The sequence below is a fragment of the Venturia canescens genome, chromosome 8 (genome assembly GCF_019457755.1).
Source record: "Venturia canescens isolate UGA chromosome 8, ASM1945775v1, whole genome shotgun sequence".
Taxonomy (NCBI): domain Eukaryota; kingdom Metazoa; phylum Arthropoda; class Insecta; order Hymenoptera; family Ichneumonidae; genus Venturia; species Venturia canescens.
The window spans coordinates 13,795,561-13,818,545 of NC_057428.1; the positions used below are offsets into that span (position 1 = coordinate 13,795,561).

General features: G+C 36.4%; 3 protein-coding genes across 5 annotated transcripts in view; 2 read left to right on the forward strand and 1 right to left on the reverse strand.

Moving 5' to 3' along the window:
* LOC122414610 (protein amalgam-like) overlaps window positions 1-3,036 on the forward strand; it is a 62,406-nt gene extending 59,370 nt beyond the window's left edge. The window contains exons 8-10 of the mRNA XM_043426037.1: window positions 683-709; window positions 803-923; window positions 1,090-3,036. Of these exons, the coding sequence (XP_043281972.1) occupies window positions 683-709; window positions 803-897 (122 nt within the window). The 3' untranslated portion in view covers window positions 898-923; window positions 1,090-3,036. The remainder of the gene's footprint in view (window positions 1-682; window positions 710-802; window positions 924-1,089) is intronic.
* Window positions 3,037-3,180: 144 nt separating this feature from the next.
* LOC122414608 (myosin-11-like) lies at window positions 3,181-7,855 on the reverse strand. Of its 2 annotated transcripts, XM_043426035.1 has the most exons (10): window positions 7,606-7,855; window positions 6,989-7,152; window positions 6,606-6,870; window positions 6,385-6,536; window positions 6,132-6,243; window positions 5,763-6,056; window positions 5,063-5,539; window positions 4,609-4,815; window positions 4,425-4,529; window positions 3,181-4,344 (listed from the first exon to the last, which is right to left on the reverse strand). In XM_043426035.1, the coding sequence occupies exons 1-10, from the start codon at window positions 7,837-7,839 to the stop codon at window positions 4,291-4,293; spliced, it is 2,064 nt and encodes a 687-aa protein (XP_043281970.1). In that variant the 5' UTR covers window positions 7,840-7,855; the 3' UTR covers window positions 3,181-4,290. The 2 variants fall into 2 exon arrangements, with proteins under 2 accessions (XP_043281970.1, XP_043281971.1); XM_043426036.1 differs by lacking the exon at window positions 3,181-4,344 and having other exon boundaries at window positions 4,425-4,550.
* Window positions 7,856-9,676: 1,821 nt separating this feature from the next.
* On the forward strand, window positions 9,677-22,869 carry LOC122415035 (protein FAM117B-like). Of its 2 annotated transcripts, XM_043426809.1 has the most exons (8): window positions 9,677-12,032; window positions 13,058-13,218; window positions 13,590-13,830; window positions 14,130-14,296; window positions 14,527-14,656; window positions 15,047-15,127; window positions 15,783-15,918; window positions 17,161-22,869. In XM_043426809.1, exons 1-8 carry the CDS (start codon window positions 11,786-11,788, stop codon window positions 17,372-17,374), a joined length of 1,377 nt encoding a protein of 458 aa, XP_043282744.1. In that variant the 5' UTR covers window positions 9,677-11,785; the 3' UTR covers window positions 17,375-22,869. The 2 variants fall into 2 exon arrangements, with proteins under 2 accessions (XP_043282744.1, XP_043282745.1); XM_043426810.1 differs by lacking the exon at window positions 15,047-15,127 and having other exon boundaries at window positions 9,679-12,032.
* Window positions 22,870-22,985: the final 116 nt, after the last annotated feature.

Consider the following 22,985-nt stretch of genomic DNA (forward strand, 5'->3'; position numbering starts at 1 on the left):
TCGTGCGTGCGTGCGTGCGTGCGTGCGTGCGTGCGTGCGTGCGTGCGTGCGTGCGTGCGTGCGTGCGCGCGCGCGCGCGCGCGTGCGTGCGTGCGTGCGTGCGTGCGTGCGTGCGTGCGTGTGTGTGTGTGTGTGTGTGTGTTTGTGTGTGTTCACCCCCCCCCCCCCCCCGCCCTAGCACGAACGTCAATATATCGAATATTTATGATAACTTCAAAACCCCATAACTCATGGAGTTTATGGGAAATTTTAGCCTCCCCCCATGAAATATCATTAGCGGCAACCAATCGAAGGGGCCTATAAAAAAAAAAAAAAAAATTCCCCCACTTTTCGAAAAAGTAACCAAACTGCATAATTACCGGATCGTATCTCCTTAAATCCAAATCGTCGCACAGGAGGGCCTGTGTATAACCCTTCAAAAAATCTGATCCTATAATAATTTGGGGAATAGATGCACGCTGTATATTTCTAGCATATTTCCAAATTTCACCACTTTGAGTTGGAATTTTAGATTTCCATTAGATTCGTGTGAGCTTCCTTGAAAATTTAGCCAATTTCAAGCTGTTGAGGAGGTCAGCTATTAATTCTGTTGACGAAAAATCATTACTCGAAAATATGATCAAAACTGAGAAATCTTATTCATCCATAATTGAACGACAACTTATCCTGATTTTTTTTTCAGAATACGCTATGGAGAACAAACCAGCTGGTAAGCATTCGCCTAATTTATTTTTTTTCCGAAATCCGTCGTGTATTCCAAGCGTTGTTTAAAATATAAAGAAATATTTTTATTATTTTACAGGGACAACTGGAGGGAGTGCAACGACCCAGCCACTTTTCGCACTGGCTGGTTTTCTCGTGTTTCTGTTATCGTCTTATCAGTCAAACTACCTGTAATTCATTTATTACTTTATTCTACATAGGTAAGAGAAGCATAAATTTTTCTTCGTTCAAAAAGCGTAATTTTCCTCCATCGATAACGAGAATTAAAATTTCGTTTACATTTTTTTTCAAGTTTTTCCCCATCGATGATTTTTATGTGTCGATTCGAGTGTTAAAAATAGAATTTGCTTTGCCCGTAAACTTCAGGTAATTTGCTGCAGCCAAAGCGTACACCAGCAGACATCATGGATACGATGGACGTGAAACGAAAGAATTCTGGAAAGAAAAAAACGGCCATACTTTTCGCCGCGGATTTTGGCGAAAACCAAAAGCTATGATACGAACAGCGGCAACGTTGGTTGAAAGGAAAAGTCGCAAGGAAGACCGGATGTTCCGAAGATATGTGTGAGCATATTTTCTGGAAGATCGTCTCGAAAAATGGAAAATTTCCATCAAAATAATTGGTCGTGTAAGGAATGAAAGGGCAGGAATCAACAGCCACGTGTTTGGATTCGAGAGTACGCGATTTTTTTTGTGTGCTTGCCGAGGGTAACAGAAAAGAAAACTATAAAATACGGAGCCCTCAACTTTCTTGAACAAGAAAGTGCCTAGAAATCCAATGGTGTCTTTAACGTTAAACAAATGAAAAGAAATCTACGAGTTTAGTGAAAAAAAAAACAAAACAAAAAAGAGGGAAATCAGAAACAAGATTCAGAGTGAATGTTCTGGCTCCGGGTACAATTCCATCGTTCATTAGTTGTTGATATCGCACAGAAAAAATAAAAAGAACGAAATCAAAGAAAAAACAATCATAGGTTGCCTCAAGCTCAAAAGTTTCGTTGCCAGTAAGAAAAAGCGCTGCAAATCATACATTTTGAATATGTTGTACAAAATATTTCCCGTACTTCCATATGCCCCACTGCTAGTCTCATTTTTTACATCAATCATTCAGCCATAAAACCAGAAAATAGTAGCAAAGAAATCGGTAATAAAAATTATTTTTCAAATGAAAAAATATATTCACTCATTTTAAGAATTTTTATGGTTTTTTCTCTCCATACACTTCCGGTTTCCGGGCAAAATGCATCGGACTATTGAAAAACATGAATACAATTCAAAGTAATGAAATATTAAATTAGTTCTACGAATTTAATTTTCTTAATATATTACACGAAGTAAACGAAACTATTTTCGAAACACTAAGATTTCAATAAGGTGCCTTCGTGAACGTGAGTGTGTTTCATTCATTGATATATATATGTGAAGAAAAAGCCGATTTAATATGCCCTCCTAGGTGTGCCATTAATTTGCTAGAGGAGTACATATTATTTTAGAATGAGGAAAAGAAAAGAACGAAAGCATTTTTTTTACCTCTAGGAAGAGTTTAACATTTAAGAAAACCATACACGTACATTAAAGTATATTTATGTATACATATTATTATTATTATTATTATTATTAATATTATTATATATAAAAAAAACTTGTATAACATAATAGTATTCATTTGTATATGAATTAAGTCAAGAGATACGCGATCGTTATTATAATTTATTTTTGTATGCTTAAGAGAAAGAAAAATCTTGTATGTATTGGGCAAAAGTGACAGATTCGGTCCTGGAATGTGTCAGGAGCGAGGTCTTCATTACGTATTTTTCACGAAAGCTTGTGTCGGGGTAAAAACAATACCGAGTCTCTTGATACGATTTTGTCGTCTGCAAGTGCAACAGAATTTGATAAGCTTTTAGTCAAACGTGATGATTTTTGGACCGTTATTCGCAGGTACTGTCGAATAAATCGTCAAAATTATTTAAAGCCTCGAAAGACACAAAAAATATCATAAATTGAAACGTAAATGAAGGTACTCAATTTGACCTATTGAAAAAACGTCTCGAAGCATTTTAATGATATTTTTTATTTCTTGGAAGAATAGAAGACACACATGGTTCTCTCCGTACGATGTTACTTCACTCTTTCGGTTGAACGTGTTTCTTCGCACGCTTTTCAATCATCGTTCTTGGTTAAAACTATTTTTAACGTTTTTTTTCTCTTCGTGTTTGAGGGAAGGGAAATTATAATTTTATTTTTTTTTGCCCGTACAACGATCGTACTGGCTGTCCGGATTTTAGCGAATAAAGAATAAGTGAACAATGATATTTGTGTTTGTTATTTTTTTTTCTTTTTTATTTCGGAGATTATATTCCGATTTCGGGGATGATGAGCATACGATGTATCTTCACTCTTCCGAAGTAGCTTTTTTAACATCTATTTTGTTGCTCAATGTGTTATGACGTGTAAACGCGTGAATACTCTATCGCTTATTGTGTAAATCAATCCGGAAAGTTTTTTAAAATCTATTTTTATCGACTGAGGCAACGTTTTTCGTGATTTTCGGGATGTAAAAGAAGTTCGTCAAAATTTTAAGTTTTTCTTTCGTTATTTTTATTTGTGTAAATTTCTTTCGCAATTCAGGAACATAATCAATCATATTTGATTGTTATTGCGAATGTAAAAGCGTATAACGCGTATCACAAAACGGAGTCGAACTTGATTCCGAATCAAGTTTCCACACAACGCTTCTCAACAATTAACATAATCCACTCCGTCCTCAAAAACAGTTTTTAAAATCGATCATTAATTCACAATACTAATCGCGTATACGATTGAAATTGAGATACACAAGAACAAAAATGTATAACGACAATCCCTTGATGACGTTTCTGTGTTTCATGATCTTTGTATTCTCAGGCACTTCAAAAAATTTCGTAAAGCGATGTACCTTAAAGAAAATAGAATTTGATCCTCGTCCTGTAAACGCTTCTTATTCTCGCATAGTTTACCGTCTTTAAAGTTCATTAAACGTTTCGAGTGAAAAAAACATTACGAAAAATGTACAAAAAGAACTCAATTATGTGTTATTTAATTCCAATATTTTGAATTGATATTCCGATAACGCAAGATTTAAATTCCAACTTTACAGGATTAGGATTATGAAAAAAGAATCAAAAAGAGAAATTCAGACCGTCGATGTTTCACACTATGTCGGTTTTGCCTTACAAACTCACGTTGCCTAAATAATATCTCTAAAATTCTCGTATCGTGTTGTGAAAAAAAAGAAGCCATCATTGTTGGAGTTAAAATACGAATGAAACGTAAAATCGAATTTCTGTGTCCAGGTGTCACAAGAGTTTGATGATTACCGTTGCCCTTTTCGGATTCTACATGTACACATATATTTAATTATGGACTATACAAATAAACACGTGGAAGCATAAAAAGTTTTGGGATATCTTACGATGAGTTGCAAAAAAAACCGACTGAAAGAGTTGTTGCCTGATTTTTACTCGTTTATCCAATCAGTTATTTACGAACACGAATATGGCGTAATATTTGTTTTTCATATGAAATTCACTTTGATTCACTGGCTCGAGACTTGAAGAATTTCTTCCCGCTGATTTGCGTCTAAAAGAAAGAAGACGAATGATAAGAAAAAAATAATGAAGGAAGAATCCACGAAAGTGCATAGAAAGTAGTCAACTTGCTTGAGAAAGACTTTGCGATTTCGTTTGAGAGAGTCGCAACGGTTGAGATATACTTCTTTCAATGTTCGAAATTGTGTCGTACATGTCCTCGTCATCATTTTTAAACTATAAATTGAAATAGTCAAACTACATGATGTATATTGGATTTCTGTGTCGGTTCTTGTTACCTCATTCAGGAACTTACCGAGCTGATGTTCGAGTTTACAAACATTTTCACTGGACTCGTGTCTGAAGAGGAGTTGACATCCAAAAAAGTGATTTTTCTCTGGTTCCCTGGCAAAATTGGCGAAGTCGGTGAAGAACGGGTTTTTCGAGCTTTCGGTCCACGTTTCAGTATCGATTTTTGGTAGGTCGAAGGAGCTGTTCTTTTTCTTGGGAGAGGTTCTCGGTCCTGAGAAAACATTGGCATTAATGAGAGGCTTATCAATGAGAATTCGAAAATATAAGAGGATACGCGGAGTTTATCGAGAAATTTTAGAGATCCGCTCTGAATGAGTAAACAAGAATGAATTTTTTCTAACAAACGTGTAACGAAAAACCACGTATAAAAAATCTTGAAAAATAAATGCTCTATTAGTTTATTTCTTAAAAAATAAACGTATGAAAAATTATTCAGATAAATTTTAAAAAATAATTACTCGTTGATCCTCTCCATCGGACGTTTGCACTTGCGGTTCATTTTGATTGCATTTTGGCTGCTGAAATTGCAATTTGACCAGCTCCAACTCAAGGTTTCTAATCTTATTAAGGTTTTCCTGATTCTGGGCTTCCTGCTGTTTTTTCTGTTCAGATGCAACTGTCATCGTAACCGTGAGTGCTGCTGCTTCGTCTTTGTACTGCTCAACCTGTCGTTTCAATTGCATCTCCGATTTTGTATGCCGCATCAGCAAATCTTCGACACGTCGCAATTCAATCTCTTGCTTTTCTTTTTCGCGGGTCAATGTATCGATCTGCTTCTGCAGACGTAACACATCTACGTTCGCACTTGAAATCGCCGTGCTCGATGACTCGTTCATTCGAGACAATTCGTTCCGATGATCATTTTCCAGAGCCTTCATTTCTGCGAGCAAAAGCTCGTATTTTTCTACATGAGCTTCGTATTTTCTTTCCATTTGCTATAAAAAAGATAAAAAAAATTGGAGGAACCATAAAATGCATGTAAATAGAATGAAAAGTATTTATAATTTCAACGTAAATCGCATTTTTATTTTGAGTATCCAGAATTGTAATCAATAATCAAAAATTTCAGGACTTTGGTCGTAAAATCGCCAATTTTTCTTTTTGAGTTTGAAAAATCGCATATTTTAAAAGTAAAATCAGTTTAAATAGTAGACTCACTTCCATCATCTGTTTATCTTCTTCATGTATTCGCATTTTGTCAGTTTCCACGTATTCGAGTCTTTTTTTCATTTCTTCGATTTCGAGAGACGTGTCGTCTTTTAACTTTTCCAATTGTTGAGCAAGCTCGTTCTTCAACTCATTGGTTTCGTCCAATTTCTGTTTAAGACTTTCTCTTTCGTTGTATTCACAATTAAGTTTTTCCTCGAGCTGGCGATTCATGTTTTTCATTGATGATATTTCTTCAAAGTGTTTAGTTTTAGAGTGATTCAAGTCATCAACAAGTTTTAATGTCTGAAATATCGGATATCAATGATCATCCATTGGAACGTTGGGAAGCAACATACAGCACTGAGGAAAAAAGCTTACCTCGCTAATTTTACATTCCAACTCATTCGTCAATTGCAAATTTTTCTCGTTCACGATTTCGAGAGTGGTTGACACTTGGGTCAATTGAGTAGTCAGATTCTTCACTTCATTTCTATAAGCGAGTCAATTAATTGAAATGTCACTAAGAATTAATGAACATGGAATGTTAAAGTTGAATCATTGAAAATGAGTTATGAAAAAAAAATGAATTAATTGCTGAATATAAAGATGACCAGAGAAATCTTCATCATACTCATAGGCACAAATCTTTGTTTGGATATCAAAATTATAGTTCTCTTTTATCGCCAATGCTCTCGATACTTCTTCCTTCTCTTCAATGACTTTTTCCAGATTTTTCTGAATAACTTCGCATTTTGCAGCAACTCGAGCAAGTTCTGTCTCTTTCTGCAAAAAAAAAACGAAAATAAACAATTCATTGATGAACTCCATTTTTCATGCACACAGCTTAATCACCTGTTTCAGTTTGTTCTCACAGGAAGATTGGATATCATTGAATTTCTTATTCAATGAAACAACTTCTGCTTGAAGTTCGGAAATTCGAGTTTTCAATGACTCCTCATGATTTTTAACATTTGCCAAATCAGCTATTTGACGAAGAATAATGTTGTCATAAAGATTGTGCAAATGATCTTTCTGTTGTCGACACCTTTCCAATGTGTCGATAGCGCAATTGATATGCTCCGTTATCACTGTCACCATTTCTGCAGTTGAGTTTATTCTATTCACAAACATCACCATGAAAAAATGCTTTCGTGTCTAATACTTGTTGATGTTCTTTCAAAAAACTCGATAACTAGTAAGCGAATGATCGCCACTTTCAAAAGCAAATGACTTACTTATCGATCAACCTTGCATTTGTCTTTTTTTCAGATTTGAGATCCTTGGTCAAGTCGGTTATATGAACCTCGGCACTTTGTACCTTTTGCTGAATCTTTTCCAATAGACTCTCAGCTTCTGCACATTTTTGCTGACTCTCCCTGACAGCAATACTCTCTCGTACCTTGGCAGCAAAAATTCAAAAAAAAAGAATTTGATTTTTGTTTAGTGATGCATTATTCGCAGCAGCAGAAAGAATTAACAATTCATTCTCACACATTCGAAAACAAACAAACAAAATAAGTCAACGTTTTCACATTAAATTGTTTTCATGAAGAATTAATCCATTTTTTGTACTCAAATATACTTTTATATGTTTATTCTAATTAAAAATTTCAAATTATTGTCAATAGCAGAACTTCTTTTTATTGTAAGAAATGAAATGAGAAAAAAGATGGCTTGAAGAAAGTAAACAATATCTTTTTCTTTAAACTCAAATAATAAGATTCAGGCAAAACCACAAACAAATAATAATAAACAAATTAACTTCGTTGACGTGAATTTTGACTTCATTTTGGTAACTAAAAGGAAAAAAAATTTGATGAACATTATATACAAGACATCCGGAGATCCTCACCTCTTGAGTGAGCAAAGAATCCCGACCTTGAGATCCACCGAGCCACATGGAAACTAATTTCTGAGTAAGATTTGATCCCTTTGGTGCATCGTGAGATAATATCTGTGTGACAGTGTCTTGCGGATTTTCCATCGGATGATTGAGTTTCCTTACTTTGCTCGATCGTGAAGTAGACGCTTCAGTGTTATTATTTTTTTTCGAATCTTCGACTTTTCTTTTACCGTGTTCCTCCATCTCTGTGGTAATACGATTCGTGTTTGAAGGTCGTAGAAAAGAAAAATACAATCGGAAGAAAAGAATCCCGAATAATTTATTATTTTTTTATATAATTGCAATCGAAGGAAACTTCAGAATAAAAACCAAAGAACAACTGTGTCAGAAAATTGTAACACTTTTGAAACCTGACATGTTCTTAAAACGGAGAACAATAGATTTTCGAACAAAATTGTTGTCTTCTTTCAAGCAACTTTGGATTCATTATCAAAAACGACGAAAGCCGATCGCTAGCGCCATCTCAATATCGCAACTTCGAAATACAGCGCACAACTACGAGAGTCGCAAAGACCCTAGGCTTTAGCGCAAGCACGCGTACTCACTCTTCGTTATTCGTTGCCGTGGTGCCACTGGCGCGCTACACACCATCGTAAGTTTAAAAAAAAATCCTTGAAGGTTGATTTCCGAATATTCGTCACGACTTTGAAAAACAAACATTAACGAAACGTTTTCGCTATAATGGTTATCATATTAGTATGGAGAATTTAATCAACGAAATTTTATCGTTCGAGAAAATATTTGGCTATATTTCGTTACTTTGTACGCCTTGAAATTCTAGTTTCAGTCATAGCGTATAATTTTGAGGGACTCAACTTTTTACGACCGTCGAACGTTATAAAACCAGTAACTGGAATTCCGGAAACCTCAGCACAACAATAAAAGATAACCAAAATAAGTAGACAATAAAAAGAAGCATATTAATTAGTTTCATTGAATACTCGTTCGTCGCTGACATACACACATAAAAACGTTCGTTCCGAATAAATATGAAAAAATGAGATAATAAAACGCACGTATATAGTAGGTGTCGAATAATTTTATTAACAAATGAATTGGTAATTGACGAAGAAGAAAAAGATAATAAGACGAGATTTTATTGCATAACCAGTCGATCAAAAATTCGAGTACATGTGAGAAATGGTCGGTAGACTCCCTTGACCCCCCGTCGAGCATCGAGTGTATACATATATAAATATACGCAGGCAATGATAGTACTATAAGAGCACGTACTATAGAGTAATTGTGGCACTATGAATGCCGTAACGTTTTACGTCGGCTTATATCTTGAGCATTGAGCGTCACTGGTGAAAGAAAAGCGTCGGTCTTGGCGATCGTGAGGCGAAGTGTATACAAATATCTAATATACATAATGTATACATCGATGTATTCACGTATACGTGAAAATATCCCCACTACGAAGCACGAGAGTAAACCGAAGGGTTAGAACGCCGTAGAGAAAAAGAAAACAAAGAAAGAGAAGAGAAAAGTTGCTAAAGATATAGGAAAATATGTGATTGAGAGAGAAAGCGATAGGGACGCTAGAGTAGTACGCTCCATTCCCTCGCGCAACATGGCCACCGTGGCCCCCTGGTCGCCTCTTCTCTTTTCCATCTTTCTCGATCTCTCACGCCCTGCGATCGTCCGTCGTCAATTTCCTTGTCCTTCTTGTATAAGCTCGTGAGAGCCTCGATCTGTAGTAGTGAATGGAACGCGAGTCGCGTCCCGCGTACTACTCTACCATACTTTTCAGTAGTAGTATCAAAACGTAATCGTACATATATCGAATTTGATGGAGCAAAAAGTCGTACTTCAAAGCTCTGTACCATGCAAAATACGACTTTATGTTCCGCAACAACCGATATATCTATACAGAAATACACGTAAAGAAAGTTACTGCACTCGCCGCGAGACGGCGCAACCATCGCTCTCCACTTTCGCAACCAATGAGAAGCTTTCTACCGGCGATCACGTGACGTGCGTGTTGAACCAGCAGAACATTGCAAATGGAAATGACAAGACGCGTTACTGGCAGAGAGCCCTGCGGAGCTCCGGAGTATCCGTACATGTATTAAAACAAAAGTAATAAAAATTCGAACTAAAAGGACTCTCTCCTAACGTGAAAAAGACAAGTTCTAAAAAACCGAAAAGTTTCAAGACACCCTTTGTCCTCCATTCCGTCGACATTTACTATCCTCTGATCATTCTCTCTTTTTCATCTCTCTCCGTCTTTCTCTATGTCACTAACGTTTGTGTGCCGGAGTAAAACGAAAGAAGAAAAAAAAATCACGGTTTCCTGTGTGTAAAACTATACTACGATCGTTCAATTCCACGTATTATCCTGGGCACTACTACTCGAAGTAGTAGTAGTAGTAAACCCCCTCCTGCTCCGAACCCGAGGAGTGTTTTTTGTCTGGGGTTTTTTTTTCACATTACGGCATTCCCGTCTCCGCTTGTGATCGAAATCGTGTGGAAATACGTCAGTATCATCCCTTCTACGGGGGAATTTCACTGACCAAAATAATAATAACGGAAGAATCATTGAAAGACAACTATAATAAAAAAGCGGCGCGAGTGTATTGCGGTTGTGCCAGAATCTTCATACGTACAATCTCTGTACGCGATTCACGACAAAGAGAAGAGTGATGTTCGCTTTTTTTTTGACGTTTTCGTTCGAAAGGAGATACTACATTGAGAAAAAATATACATGTATACATAAAAGTGCCGGTGATAAAGCAACGTAAAACATTCGGAAAAGATCGAAGGGAGGGGGGGGAAAGCGACGTTTCAAGGCGGTGGGGGGGGACGAGCGTGAAAGATTTCACGAGGACCGGAGAGAGAAGAAAGTATGGTGAGCGTGTACGAGCGTGAATCGCTTCGTAGTAGAAGCGGCGTGTAGTGTATATAGTATCTTCTACTATATACCATATATGTATATATATATACATACATATATTTATATATTATAGCGTAATTTCCCCCACTTCGCGGATCATGTGCGATGTAAAACGAGAGGATATACATAGTTTTGAGCAAGATATATATATGTTAAACCGGAGCTAGGCTTTGGTACATACAGTGAACAAAAAGACGAAAAAAATTGTGTGAGTGCGAGGAAGAGAGCAAGAGAGAGGGACACGTATATGTGAAAAAAGTGTGTGGAGCGAGGACGGGAAATACTTACACCTACACAAAGACACACAGGCAAACACGAGGGAGCGTCGTCTCTCGCGGGGCCCACGAAGTGAAGAGACGCAGCAGCAGCCGCCAGCAGCCAGCAGCAAAAGCCCAGAGAGAGAGAGAGCGGAGCCGCGGCTTCTTCTCGACGTTTTCCTTTTTTCTTGCTTTATAACATTATCATTATTATTTTTGTTTCTCCCGCGATCGCATTTACGATCGACCGCATACAGCTTCGTAATTTTTGACCTCTCCGTAAATACTTGTATTGTCTATTAAAAAAACTATACAGTCGCGCATATTATTTTTCTCTTCGAGTTTGTAATATTTTGCGTCAGGCTAAACGCGTGAGTGCCCGATAGACAGAGAGAGAGAGAGAGAGAAGACAAAAGCTGCTGCTTGGAATAAAAAAGACGCGCGATTGCGAAGCACATACATACGTGAGAGTGAGAAAGGACGAGCAAAGGGAAAGAGAAGCCCCAACGCCAACCGAGCGACGCATCGTAAAGTGTAGTGTTTTTTATATTCAATAAATATATATATATATTCAGATTATATATGTATATATCCATATATTCTGTGAGAGACTAAGCGTAAGAAAATCTTTTCCAAAATCCCCGCTTCTTATTATACCAGTGCTTTTCGTGTTTTTAATTGATCAGTCAAACCCCGCCACTCTCCCTCGTCTTCTTTCCGACATTTTCTCCCTTTCCCTGTTATTTAATATAAAATACATATATCTTATTCGACATTACTACTATTCCGCGATCTTCGTCGTAAGTGCCGCGAATTTAACCCTGTTCCGTGTGTGTATGCGTGTGTGAATACAAACGTGTTCGTATTCGTTCGTCGTGTTCTCGCGTGCGTGCGTTCGTCCGTGCCTATATACGTGAGAAACGCCGTGTCCGTGCGCGCGTGTGCTGTCTCGACTTTTGCCACCACACATGACAAAATGTCGGGATCGCAGCGTATGCGAAAGTCCTCGCCATGCTCGACTACCAAGCAAGGACCTATGCGTGCTACATTACCAGTCAGCTCCTTATTACGACAGAGCAGACAAGGCACCAGTTTACGAAAAAGCAACAGCAACAGTCCTACTGTCTCACCCACAAACGCTAACGCGTGGCGAGCGTCACGCAACTCGCCGGAGACATCGTCCTCGTCCGGACAACGAAGCCCCGGCTCCTTGTCTTACAAAGGTATCCTGCTTGTTTTTTTCATCCTGTACTCGTATTCGAAGATTTGACATTTTTTTAGTCAAGTCCTTGTTAATTCACGCTTGTTTTCCATTAGTACGTCACAACAATTGTCACTTTTTCTTAACAAAACGATAACAACGCTGCTTCTTTCGAAATTTTGTTCTCCATTATGTTTTTCACTCCTTTTCATCAATAAAGTCAAATGAAATATCAAATTGAGTTTGCTTAAGTGACATGGCTGGCCATTGTTACATCGGCAAAGCTTGCATCAGTGGAACGCAGAATCTTTTTGTTTCCACAGTACTCCAAATTTTAGAGTTTGAAGCGACAGGAACTTTCTGTCAATTCTCTGAGGGCCAAAATCAAAATTTGATTAATGAATTTCTAGAGCATCAAAAGTTATATCGAAGAGAAAGAAATATAATTTCATTGAGCTTTACATTACGCTCCTGGCGGCATAATCTAGAATTCTAGAGACAATGATTGAGTGCTAAAAAAATTTTTGGGGGATATTCATAAACAGGTAAAGTTTTACATTAAATTTGAGAAGCGTAACCTTTATTGAATTCCTGTATGCATATTCTGATGGTGTGAAAGTAGTCAGCCAAATTGTCAAGTACTTGCCATTAATAATTTATCACAATCGCAAGATTTTTGTTAATTTCATGTTGACAGACGACCAATTTGCTGAAAGGTTCTTTTCACAGCAATGTTTTCACCATCTGTTTTGATTTTTTGAAACAGCAGTGTAAAGACATTTTTCTTAATTCAAATGCCTTAACCATTTTTTAAATAATGGCTGCGGCATTGATTTCTACGGATCTTATCAAGAAGTTAAAGGAAAAAACGTTTGCATCTTGATGATCGGCTGTAATATAGGGATTCAGAAACCGAAAATTTTTTTTTAGTCCGGTTTCTTGTGTGCCAATTTATCTCAAATGTTTTTTTCATTTTGATTAATGTCTTTGCAGATAAGAATCTTATGCCGATTTATAATTGAGTTGCATTTGGTTCCAATATTTCAGCCAAGTCTAAGACACTGAGCGGTCGTTGCAGCGACGGACTTAGCGGCAGCCAAAACATTCGTAGGACCGCCTCTTTGGACACAATTTATTTGAAAGGACAATGGCCACGGGATTCTTATTATGTCCATACGAGTCTCTTACTCGTGGACAAAGCAACTCAGGTAATTTCAATAAATTAGGGGCATAATATTTTCAATATTCACCAAATTTGTATCATTCATTTACCATTCTCTAATTCGTTTAGCTCAACGTAGTTACATTATTATGTGAAAAGCTCATACTTTTCTGAACGTTGAAAAAAAGACTAAACATATGTCTTATAGAAAAAAAACAATGTTTGACACTTTTTTGAAATTTTACTGTTTATTTTTTATCTATGAAACAACTAGTCACAAATATCGATATAAAAAACTGAATTACACGGGCTTCCAAGTGTAATTTTATTTATTCATCCGATTGTTGATTGATTATTATGAATCGTTCTCCATTCTCATCCGAATCTCATTATGTCATTTGTTCTATTCCATTACAGACCGATGAATGGTCATCGAGTGAACCGCGAAAATTATTAGCGCGGCATCCACCCGAACAAAATACTACGACAGACGAAAAATTGAAGGATAAATACATAAGGCAGAGATTACAACGGAACAAAGAGAGCACAAGTAGCAGAACAGCAGCTTTTGGTCTCATTATGCCCGGGGGACCACCGCCTGCATTGCCAGGCGATCATACGGTACTATTGCCCAGTATTGCATCGCAGACATCAATGCGTAAGTATTTATGAAAAAATTACGTTCGTAAACATCAAAAAATCGTGAGGAGAGAAAAGTGATCATAAATTTCCACGGTTTTTGCCGAAATTCCCAACTTCAATTTGCTTTCGTTAGATTTTGATTGAAAGTTGCTACGATTGCGATTCTGATTCACTTTTAAATTTTCATGATTTTGAATTCTACATGATTTCCTGTTGCTATTCGATAAAAATTTTGAACATTGATTTCTGCCAGTTTTACGTAGAATTGGAGTATTTAATGTTTACTGAAATCTTATATTTCCTTGTCAATTATAGACAACCAATTCAACCTGAGTACAAAAGCGAGCCCGATGAACATACCCGTGAAACCGATGAGGCCGCCCATGCGATCGTCAATCGAAGGACTCAATCAAGAGATCGAGGGTCTCGTGCTCAAATCTGCTGTGAACACAAATGACCCTGATCATTCCACGGAAGACAAGGTATTTAATTTTCGACGGTTGACACTTGTTTTGGTATTTCTAAAATAAAAAATGTTAAAAACGTATTTCTTCTACTGCAGATATCGAAGTTTTACTCAAAAATGTTGCAATAATTCGTCAAGCCTGCAGACAATTTTCCATAAAACCAATTCCACGAATAGCAGAGTTGTCTAATCGTTTGAATGATAAATAAGTGGAATCTGGAATGAAAATAAATTTATATTTTACAGTATGCGAAGTATCGTGAACAAATGACACCGGAAGGTCACAGAGCACCCCTGGCAGATCTCTTGAGAGCTACGCGAAGCGTAAACACTCAAACGCCAGCGACGGATCTTCCCTCCAGTTCGTACTCGTCGGGTGAGTATTTTTACGAAATTTTCAATCGCTACCTCAGCGTACGTTTTTTCTCACTCTTTGTCTATTCTATTCTGGGAAATTTATGCGCTAATCTATCGTAAATTGTATACTTCTGTTGGGGCGATTAAAGTCTTGCATGTGAAGCTGAAATTGTTATAAAAAAACTGCAATTATCGTAAAATGTGTACGCGAAAAAAAGTATGCAAGGATTTATCCTCCAGAAATATGAAATAAAAATTTATTGAATTGTTTTTAAACATCGTCAGAATTTTTTTAATACCAATTCGTCCAAAAATTCTGCATACGTTTTTTCATCGAGTATAAACTAACCAGGCCCGCTAGCCAAAGAAAAAATATTAATAAGAATGCCTGTGTCTGAAAAAACCACAGGACCTCCGTCTAGGAATTCCGAATCTCCGCTGATCCCAGGTGTTATGGATACTTCCCGTCCACCTAGCGATCTCCCACAAGGTTGGCTCACAGTCGCTGCGAAACGCGTTGTCTATTCTCTTCTTTTTTTGCTCGATTGTTGTGTGCTTTTCGCATTTTTAAACCAAAAAAATTCAAGTCGAAACAATGCCATAATCCTCATCACAGTTGGGACAAAAATTCTGGTTTTCTAATTTTCGTTAATGCAAGAATTTCCACCGTTGAAGTGTGAAAATATATACAGTGGTAGTGTCAAATGTTACTGGTAATTGCAAAAAAAAAAGTGAAAACAATGGTGTAAACTTCTTCGTTCTTTAAACACCATTTTCTTAACGGCATGAAAATTCACGAAACAACGTAACAACCAGTTCACTAGCACGTTTATTTTGGCAAAAAATCAACAAAATTTTTCGCGAAAAAAGAGTGAAATATTTTTTTGCTTGTTAATAATTTTTCATCGTCTGTTAGATTCGTTACACAGCTTATAATTTTGCATGACGCTTGTCTCTTTTTCACTTATTTCCTGGCTTAGAAAAAATCTTTTCACTCGAAATACGCCTGAATTATTAGGCAATTCGTACTGCTTGCTCGGACCGAGGTTTATCTTTTCGTATATATATTTTCTCCACCCATTATCACTATCAATGTTTGTTGAACGAAAACGAATCGATAAAACAAAAAACAATGCAAATCAAAGGTGGAAGTCGTGGATCGACGCCAGAACAAGAGAGAGAAGGACGTCTCGGAACATCTCCCCATATCAATAAGTTCCTGGCGAGAGAACCTCCAGACGGTTGCGAGAAAGTTAATCTCAAGTTTGTCGAAGATGCCAGGTAATAAAAAAATAAAAATTTATCCCTTATCGATAGATTGGCCAAAAACTTAATGTGAGCTTTTTTAAATGTATTCAAACTTTTTCTTATTTAATCGAAATTCAAGCATGTGAGAGTTAAGGAAACTGCATACATTAAATACTGTTTTTCTGACCGTTTTCTCGTTAAACCCTTTAGAAGGGTTACACTTTTCTGTAGTAGTCGCAGCAAGGTTCCGTGGGGTTTAATCATTCCGGGATTCTTCAAAGTGTTTTTTTTTCGTTAAACGTCATCAGTGTTAAGACTTAAAGTTTGTGAATCATTTTCAAGTGCTCATTAACGATGAACTTCCTAGAGCTTTCAACTGGTTGGAGCTTTCTTCAACCACATGACGACAAACTACCAAAACTGTACTGCCAAATTAATTTCCAGATCATATCACGAAAACCCATATCAGCGATACAATGCTGAACTTTTTTTTATTATTTTTTCTAGTACAAGTTTCAAATGTTTAACCATTTTTCCGATTGATTCAATGATGCAGTCAAGAATTATTGGATTCAGACAATTGTCCAAGACTGAAAATCGTTTCGAGGGGATTTGAATTTCTCAATAAAACAAAGATGCTAAAAATCAATGGCTTTAAAAAATAATGAATTTATTATAGAACGAGATAAAAAGGGTCGAAGAAATGGAGAGCACAATTGTATATTTCTGCCAAAAATGATCGATCGATTGATGAAACCGATGATTTTTTTACTCAACGATTCTTGCGAAAATACGTGACAGCAGGCTGCGATTTGAAAAAACTAAAACTCGAAACAATTCAATCATTTTTCTGACTTTTCGTTCATTAAACCAAAAGATCAACTCGGTGGTGCGTTTTTCCTATTTTAAAAAACAACTCTGCTCGAAAGATTGTTGCATATAGAGAAAACCGGGAGGGAGATTTTTTTTCAAATTTGCGAGTCCATTTCTTGAAAACCGTAACATACGCACAGTCAACAAAATTGTAACTTTCTTGAAATGACTCGTTGAAAACCAAAAAATGAAACTTCATCTCGTTTCGATTTCGTAGACCTTAAGTGTGCTTCAAAGAGTTATGAAAATGAAAAAATCACAAGTCCTCAGAAAAGCACCGACTTTTGCAGCCTGCACCGTCAAAGATTTATATTCTTACTAGAATAATAGAATTTCGTTGTGTTGCAAAGGCTCCGCCATCAGGATAATAAATAATTTGATACTTTTTGTTTACCATCGAAGGCGACCGATGATCGACCTGAGCAAGTTGGATTATTGTCCGAAGCCGTGCGTAGCATTCCAATTAAAACCAAGCTTGGGATCAGCGTTCCTGCCATTACAACAACCGGCGAGTCCAACGATGATGGCGGCGGCGGCAGCGGCAGCGGCGGCAGCAGCAGCGAGTATGTCGACATCCTCGCACACAACATCAGCGACACCACCCCCAAATCCATAGTCCGATCTTGGACTAATTAGTGGTCATGGTCGTTCTCCTCGTCGTTCACGAATTCGTACCTTAATCACGCCTTTGTCGTGTTCGTCATCATCATCATCATCATCATTATCATCATCATCATCATCATCTTATTACCATTATCATTATCATTATCATCGTCGTCGTTGTGTCTTCGTCTTCACACAACGTGACTCATTCATTATTATCATACATTGTTACATTTCTATAGATCATCGGTATATATACGAAAATTGAAATAATCTCGTCGTTTGTGAGAGAGAAAAAATGAAAAAATCAGAAAAAAAATAAGAAGAAAAGAACGAAAAACATACGCGAGTTTAAATGAACGATGATCATTGAGAGATTTACGAATGTTCGACGATTATCGATCATGACGATGATTATCTCCGTCATTTAAGGACAATTCGCATTATCTTCGCACCACCATTGTAAAGTTACCCGAATTCATAACGAGATTACGATGGGTTCTAAATGCAAGAAAAACAAAAAGTAAACGAGAGAGAGAGAGAGAGAAGAAAAAATTGAAAAAGATTAACAAAGATACGGCAATGTCTATTTCCCAGTGCAAAAGCCTTTTTCAACTTCGCTGTCGTCATCGTTCTCAGCGTGCCGTCGTCACTGCAAGGATTCTCGTACAATCTAATGAAAGAAAAAACAAAAACCGAATGTCTACGTTTCTGCGTAGCGTGTATGCGTATGCGCGTGCGGGTGTGTGTGTGTGCGTGTGTACCAATGAATGTTCAGTATAGAACAAAAAAAAAATTCACATGAGAGAAACACTAACGGAAGCACAGAAAAAGTGGGACTCGAACAGCAGAGTCTGGTGGAGTTTGATCGTAACAATAAACAACAATGACAAATGGCGAATGCGGGAGATTTGAAACATAAACAAAAAAACAAAAGAATTAAAAGAAGAAAAAAACGAGGAACAATAATTTGTGATAACCAATAAACAACGTTTAGGTAAAAAAAAAAAAAAAAGTAAACATTGTGTTCTTGCAGGACAACAACAAAACAAAGAAAATACGAAACGAAGAAAGAGAGAACCCATACAAAGAGGAAATAAACGAAAAAATAAGACTAAAAATGGAAAAAATTGTGTATTCTAAATTTAGCGGCACCAATATGAGAAGCCTGTGCTAAACAACTTTAGTTTTGTATTCAAAGATTGAGAGATTGACGTGAAAAACGAGAGAGCTAATAAGACGTGAGGCTTCGAGGCAAAGCAGAACAAAGCAACCGGTCATTCGAGTACGCGTCGTACGCGTCAGACTTTTCAAGTAATCACGATTGAACGAGCAAAAACGAAGAATAAAAGTATTAAATTTTCATCGAGACCACGTCGAAAATGGTGAAATAAAATGATTTTATGGAAAATTATTGATTCCTGGTATTGTGCTGAAGATAGACCGACGAATTTCTCACGAGATTAAGATAATGAGATGTACAGAGGATTCGAAAGGAAAGGAAACGCGGGTCATGGAAACCCATATATAATGTAAACATGTGGGTGACCCAAAATGTGTTTCATTTCTTCGTTAAGACGTTTTATCATACCTCTCGAAATGATTAATCTTTATATTCATATAAACGTATATGTATAAATACGAATGTTTATTTCCATTTTTATATATACATGTACGCGTATATAGACACACAGATACGCGCGCGCGCACACATACGCAAACACACATACACGACATATATAAATATGTATATTCTACTGACACGAAAGGATTACACTCTTGTTAGAATCTTCTTTTTTGTATCGTTTTGTATTATTATTTTTATCATAAAATATTCGATAATAATAATTATTATTGTTATTATTAATATTATTATAACGTTAAGGCATACGGCGGAGCTCACGAATTGACCTTTTACACCCCCAAGCGTTCTTCTCGTTTTCTTGTCTTTTCCTTCCTTTTCGCTGTCGTTGTTGTTGTTGTTTTCAGAACCTTCTCGATTTTCGTTTGTACACCCCCTTCTTATTTATCTTTCTCGTACTACCTGTACTCGCACACAAACATACGACCACGCACTCACACACACACACACACACACACGGACACGGACACGCGACAAATTGGAAAAAAAAAAACCGACTGCTTACGGGAATGTTCGGTGCAAAAGCTCTTACGTGCGTATTACATTTATAATACAAAACTGAATATGTACAACCGAGAAGAAATAGACAACGTGCGAGAATGACGCGAAAATTTCAATGGACTAAACGAAAAAAGAAGAAGAAGAAGAAGCGTTCAAATGTGCGTAGAGAAACAATGGATTCATGGATTTTGTGTGTCTGCTGTGTAGGTGAGTGTGCGCGCGAATGCTCTTTCGAATGTGTATGGATTATTGAAAAAACAAAAAATAATTAAGACAAAGGGAACGAGACCCGAGAATGATGGGAGAAGGGACTGATAAATAACGACGATTTTTTATGATTGTCAGACCGGTAAACAAGAAAATATGAACAAAACTGACAATATTATAATGAAATATTGATTGAAATATGCGACAATGATTTTATGAATAATTGAGAATATTGCTATCGATTGTGATCTCTCGACTTTTATTTTATAGGTTTTTCTTTTTTTTTGTTCTTTTTTTTTTACAATTATTTTCACGTCGTTCAATTCGCCCCCAATTGTAGACGATTGAGAGCAAATGGCGCTCAGCGGTATTTTTTTATGTACACTGTATGTATGTGTTCATGTATAACGTAGAAATGTACATTTGCATACACACATACGGATATATATATATACATATATTTGATTCTCTATTCTCGTCGAAATCTTCGTTTCGACAGTTGATCCCCTCCCTTTTTTTTAATACTTAAGAGAAAGCGCTTTTTTTTTTCATTAAATTCTTTTTGATAAATGATTGACTCGTAGTTTCTTTTGTTCTATCCACTTTGTAGATCCATACGAAAAATGATTTACCGAAAGATTAATCGTAGTGACGAGAACTCGAAATAATCAACGGAGAGTTGAAATAATTTTTTGGATTTTTGGTTAACCCTGATTTTTGAACGTGCGACGAGCTCTCGAATTGGACTGTGAGTACACGCTCTTCGCAACCGAACATGATGGGCTTCTGGATGCGAGAGAAAGGGGAAATGAAAGAGGAAGAAATTTTTTTCTAATCGATTATAAGTGAAATAAAATAGCTAGCTATGTACTTCTACTAGCTAGTCGCAAAGGAGAAACGGTAACACACAAGTACCTGGCACACTGGTCTATGCTCTCTTTTTGTTTTATTTTTTCCATTTTCTTCACTATTCAATGCTCACTAGAAAAGAGAAGGAGGGAGATAAATGAAAAATGAAGGAGGAAGGAGAAGGAGAAAGGGAGGAAACCGCCGCGCGTCATGGGACGAACATACGTGAGGTATAATTAATGAAATTTTAACGGTTTAAAATGAAAAAATGAATTCATGCCTTAGGATGCGTGACGTAGTGTGCTAAACCATTTATACACGGGGGAAAATGTTTAGTCGGATGTAGGAACGGGGGAAAAATAAAACACTGAGAAATCGAGACAGACGTACATACGATATAATTGCTAACACGATTCTCGTTAAGAGATTGAAGAAAAACGAGGATATATATTGAAGTACATTCACGTTTTTTTCAACAAATATGTGTATATATATAATATATTGGTATATTTTAGAGTGGCTCATTCTTCAGTTATTTTTCCGCATTCGTGTGCTCGCTTTCTTAAAAGAACGACAAAGAATAGCAAAAAATTTTGAGAAACCAAATAGAATTCACAACTTCGCAATTTTCCACAAAATATCTTGGCCTGGAACGATCGATGTACACGATCGATTGGAATTAGAGCATGTTTATGAAATATCATAAGATTATCTCGATTTGATCGGATTTTCATTTGAAAAATATTCAATTAGCGAAAGCTTTTTCTTCGTACCGTCAAAATGAATAGTTTGAGTAAAAAACGAAACGAGAAAAAAAAAGTTGGAAAATGAAACACTCTGATGTATACACGAATACTGCGATATGTACGTGAGAATTTTGTAAAAGAAAATGTGTGTGAAACCGGAGAGTGACGGGGGATGGGCAGAGCGAGAGATTTAGTCTTTTTCCAGTCTGGACAGTCTGACGCTGACATAAACGGAATTTATCGATGCGATGAGTCCTGGCGGTTAGAAGTGTTAAAAAATAACAAAGAGAAACAAACAAGTCTTTATTCACGTTTGTAATGTGTTATTCGTTGTTAGGCTTTTCTCGTCGTGTCACAGCGAGCTGAAGAAAATTTGTAAAGAAGGAGAGAAAGAGAGAGAGAGAGAGAGAGAGGGAGACAGAGAAATGGACAAAGTGAAGGAGAGGTAAAGGTCGAAAAATTAAATCACGAAAAAATGAAATTGAACGGGGCAATTGACTGCCCAATTGAAATTATTAATGATATTTTAGGAAAAAAATTGAAACAAAATTACCTGTTATACTGTTTGGATGGATATCTTTCAAAAGTAATTGAAAAAAAAGAAAAAATTGTAAAGTTTTCGTTGATATGAATTATACGCGATGTATGTCGTCGGATTTGGGTATTTTAATATTGCTATTTGGAAAATAAAAAAGAAAGTGAATAAAAAGCGGCAGAAAGGAAAAAAATACGTTCTACACACACATACACGCAGTCACAGAACACACATACATAGAAAAGCGTCTCTCACCACTATTCTCGACAATTGACGAAAGCTTCGACAAAAATAAAGAAACAAGCGTTTACCGTTTTGGTCACTTTAACCTTAAAAAAACATACATGTTCTCAACATATCTATTAAACGAAAGGAAGAATAAAAACACACAATGGTTCAAAAGAAGAAACAAAGATAAACAAAATGGTAAAGAATAATCTGAGCCGGTTTCAGAATGACAAGAGCGATTATGTCAATTATAAGCATTCTCATTTTAGACAAGAAGAAAAACAAACAATAAATAAGGATAAAAGTTAAATAACAAACCTTAGGACTGTCCAGACACGCATACCTATGAAACTATATGTCAACAATATAGTTGCAAAGTTTTTGTTCAACAACCATAATAATTAACTGAAGATAACAGAAAAAAAGTTGCACCTTAAACAAATAACAAAAAGAACACGAGATAAAGAACAACCAATATTAAAATAATAACGAAATGAATAAAGGACCCTGTACTCCTAAATATTCAAGAGTGCAATGATGAATTAAACTCTATGACGGATAATGACATTGTAATTTGTAAGATGCTCGTAACGAGAGGGAGAGAGAGAAAGTTTGAAAGAGTGAGTACGAGAGATAAAACTCTCAAATGCAAAAAATAATGAAAAAAAAAAAACAAACAAACAAAAAAAGAACAATTTGTATGTCGGATAAAGTAAATATCCAAAACTGGAAGTTTTTTATACACCCGCTGAGAAAACAAAAAAAATGATACAATAAAATGCAACTTTTATTAACTCTTATTTTCTTTTGTAATAAATCATATGAAAATCCTGTACTTTTGTGTTAGTACAATTTCTTTTATACTCTCCGATGAGTACAGATAATATTCGAACGAGACACGTTACAAGTAAGGATA

Coding starts and splice junctions, on each gene's coding strand:
- LOC122414608 (XM_043426035.1), bottom strand. CDS start 7,839: ATGGAGGAACACGGTAAAAGAAAAGTCGAAGATTCGAAAAAAAATAAT. Junction 6,244..6,384: donor ACAAAGATTTGTGCCTATGA/GTATGATGAAGA, acceptor ACTCGCTTATAG/AAATGAAGTGAAGAATCTGA. Junction 4,345..4,424: donor AATCGCAAAGTCTTTCTCAA/GCAAGTTGACTA, acceptor TCTTTCTTTTAG/ACGCAAATCAGCGGGAAGAA.
- LOC122415035 (XM_043426809.1), top strand. CDS start 11,786: ATGTCGGGATCGCAGCGTATGCGAAAGTCCTCGCCATGCTCGACTACC. Junction 13,219..13,589: donor TCGTGGACAAAGCAACTCAG/GTAATTTCAATA, acceptor ATTCCATTACAG/ACCGATGAATGGTCATCGAG. Junction 14,657..15,046: donor CTCCAGTTCGTACTCGTCGG/GTGAGTATTTTT, acceptor AAAAAACCACAG/GACCTCCGTCTAGGAATTCC.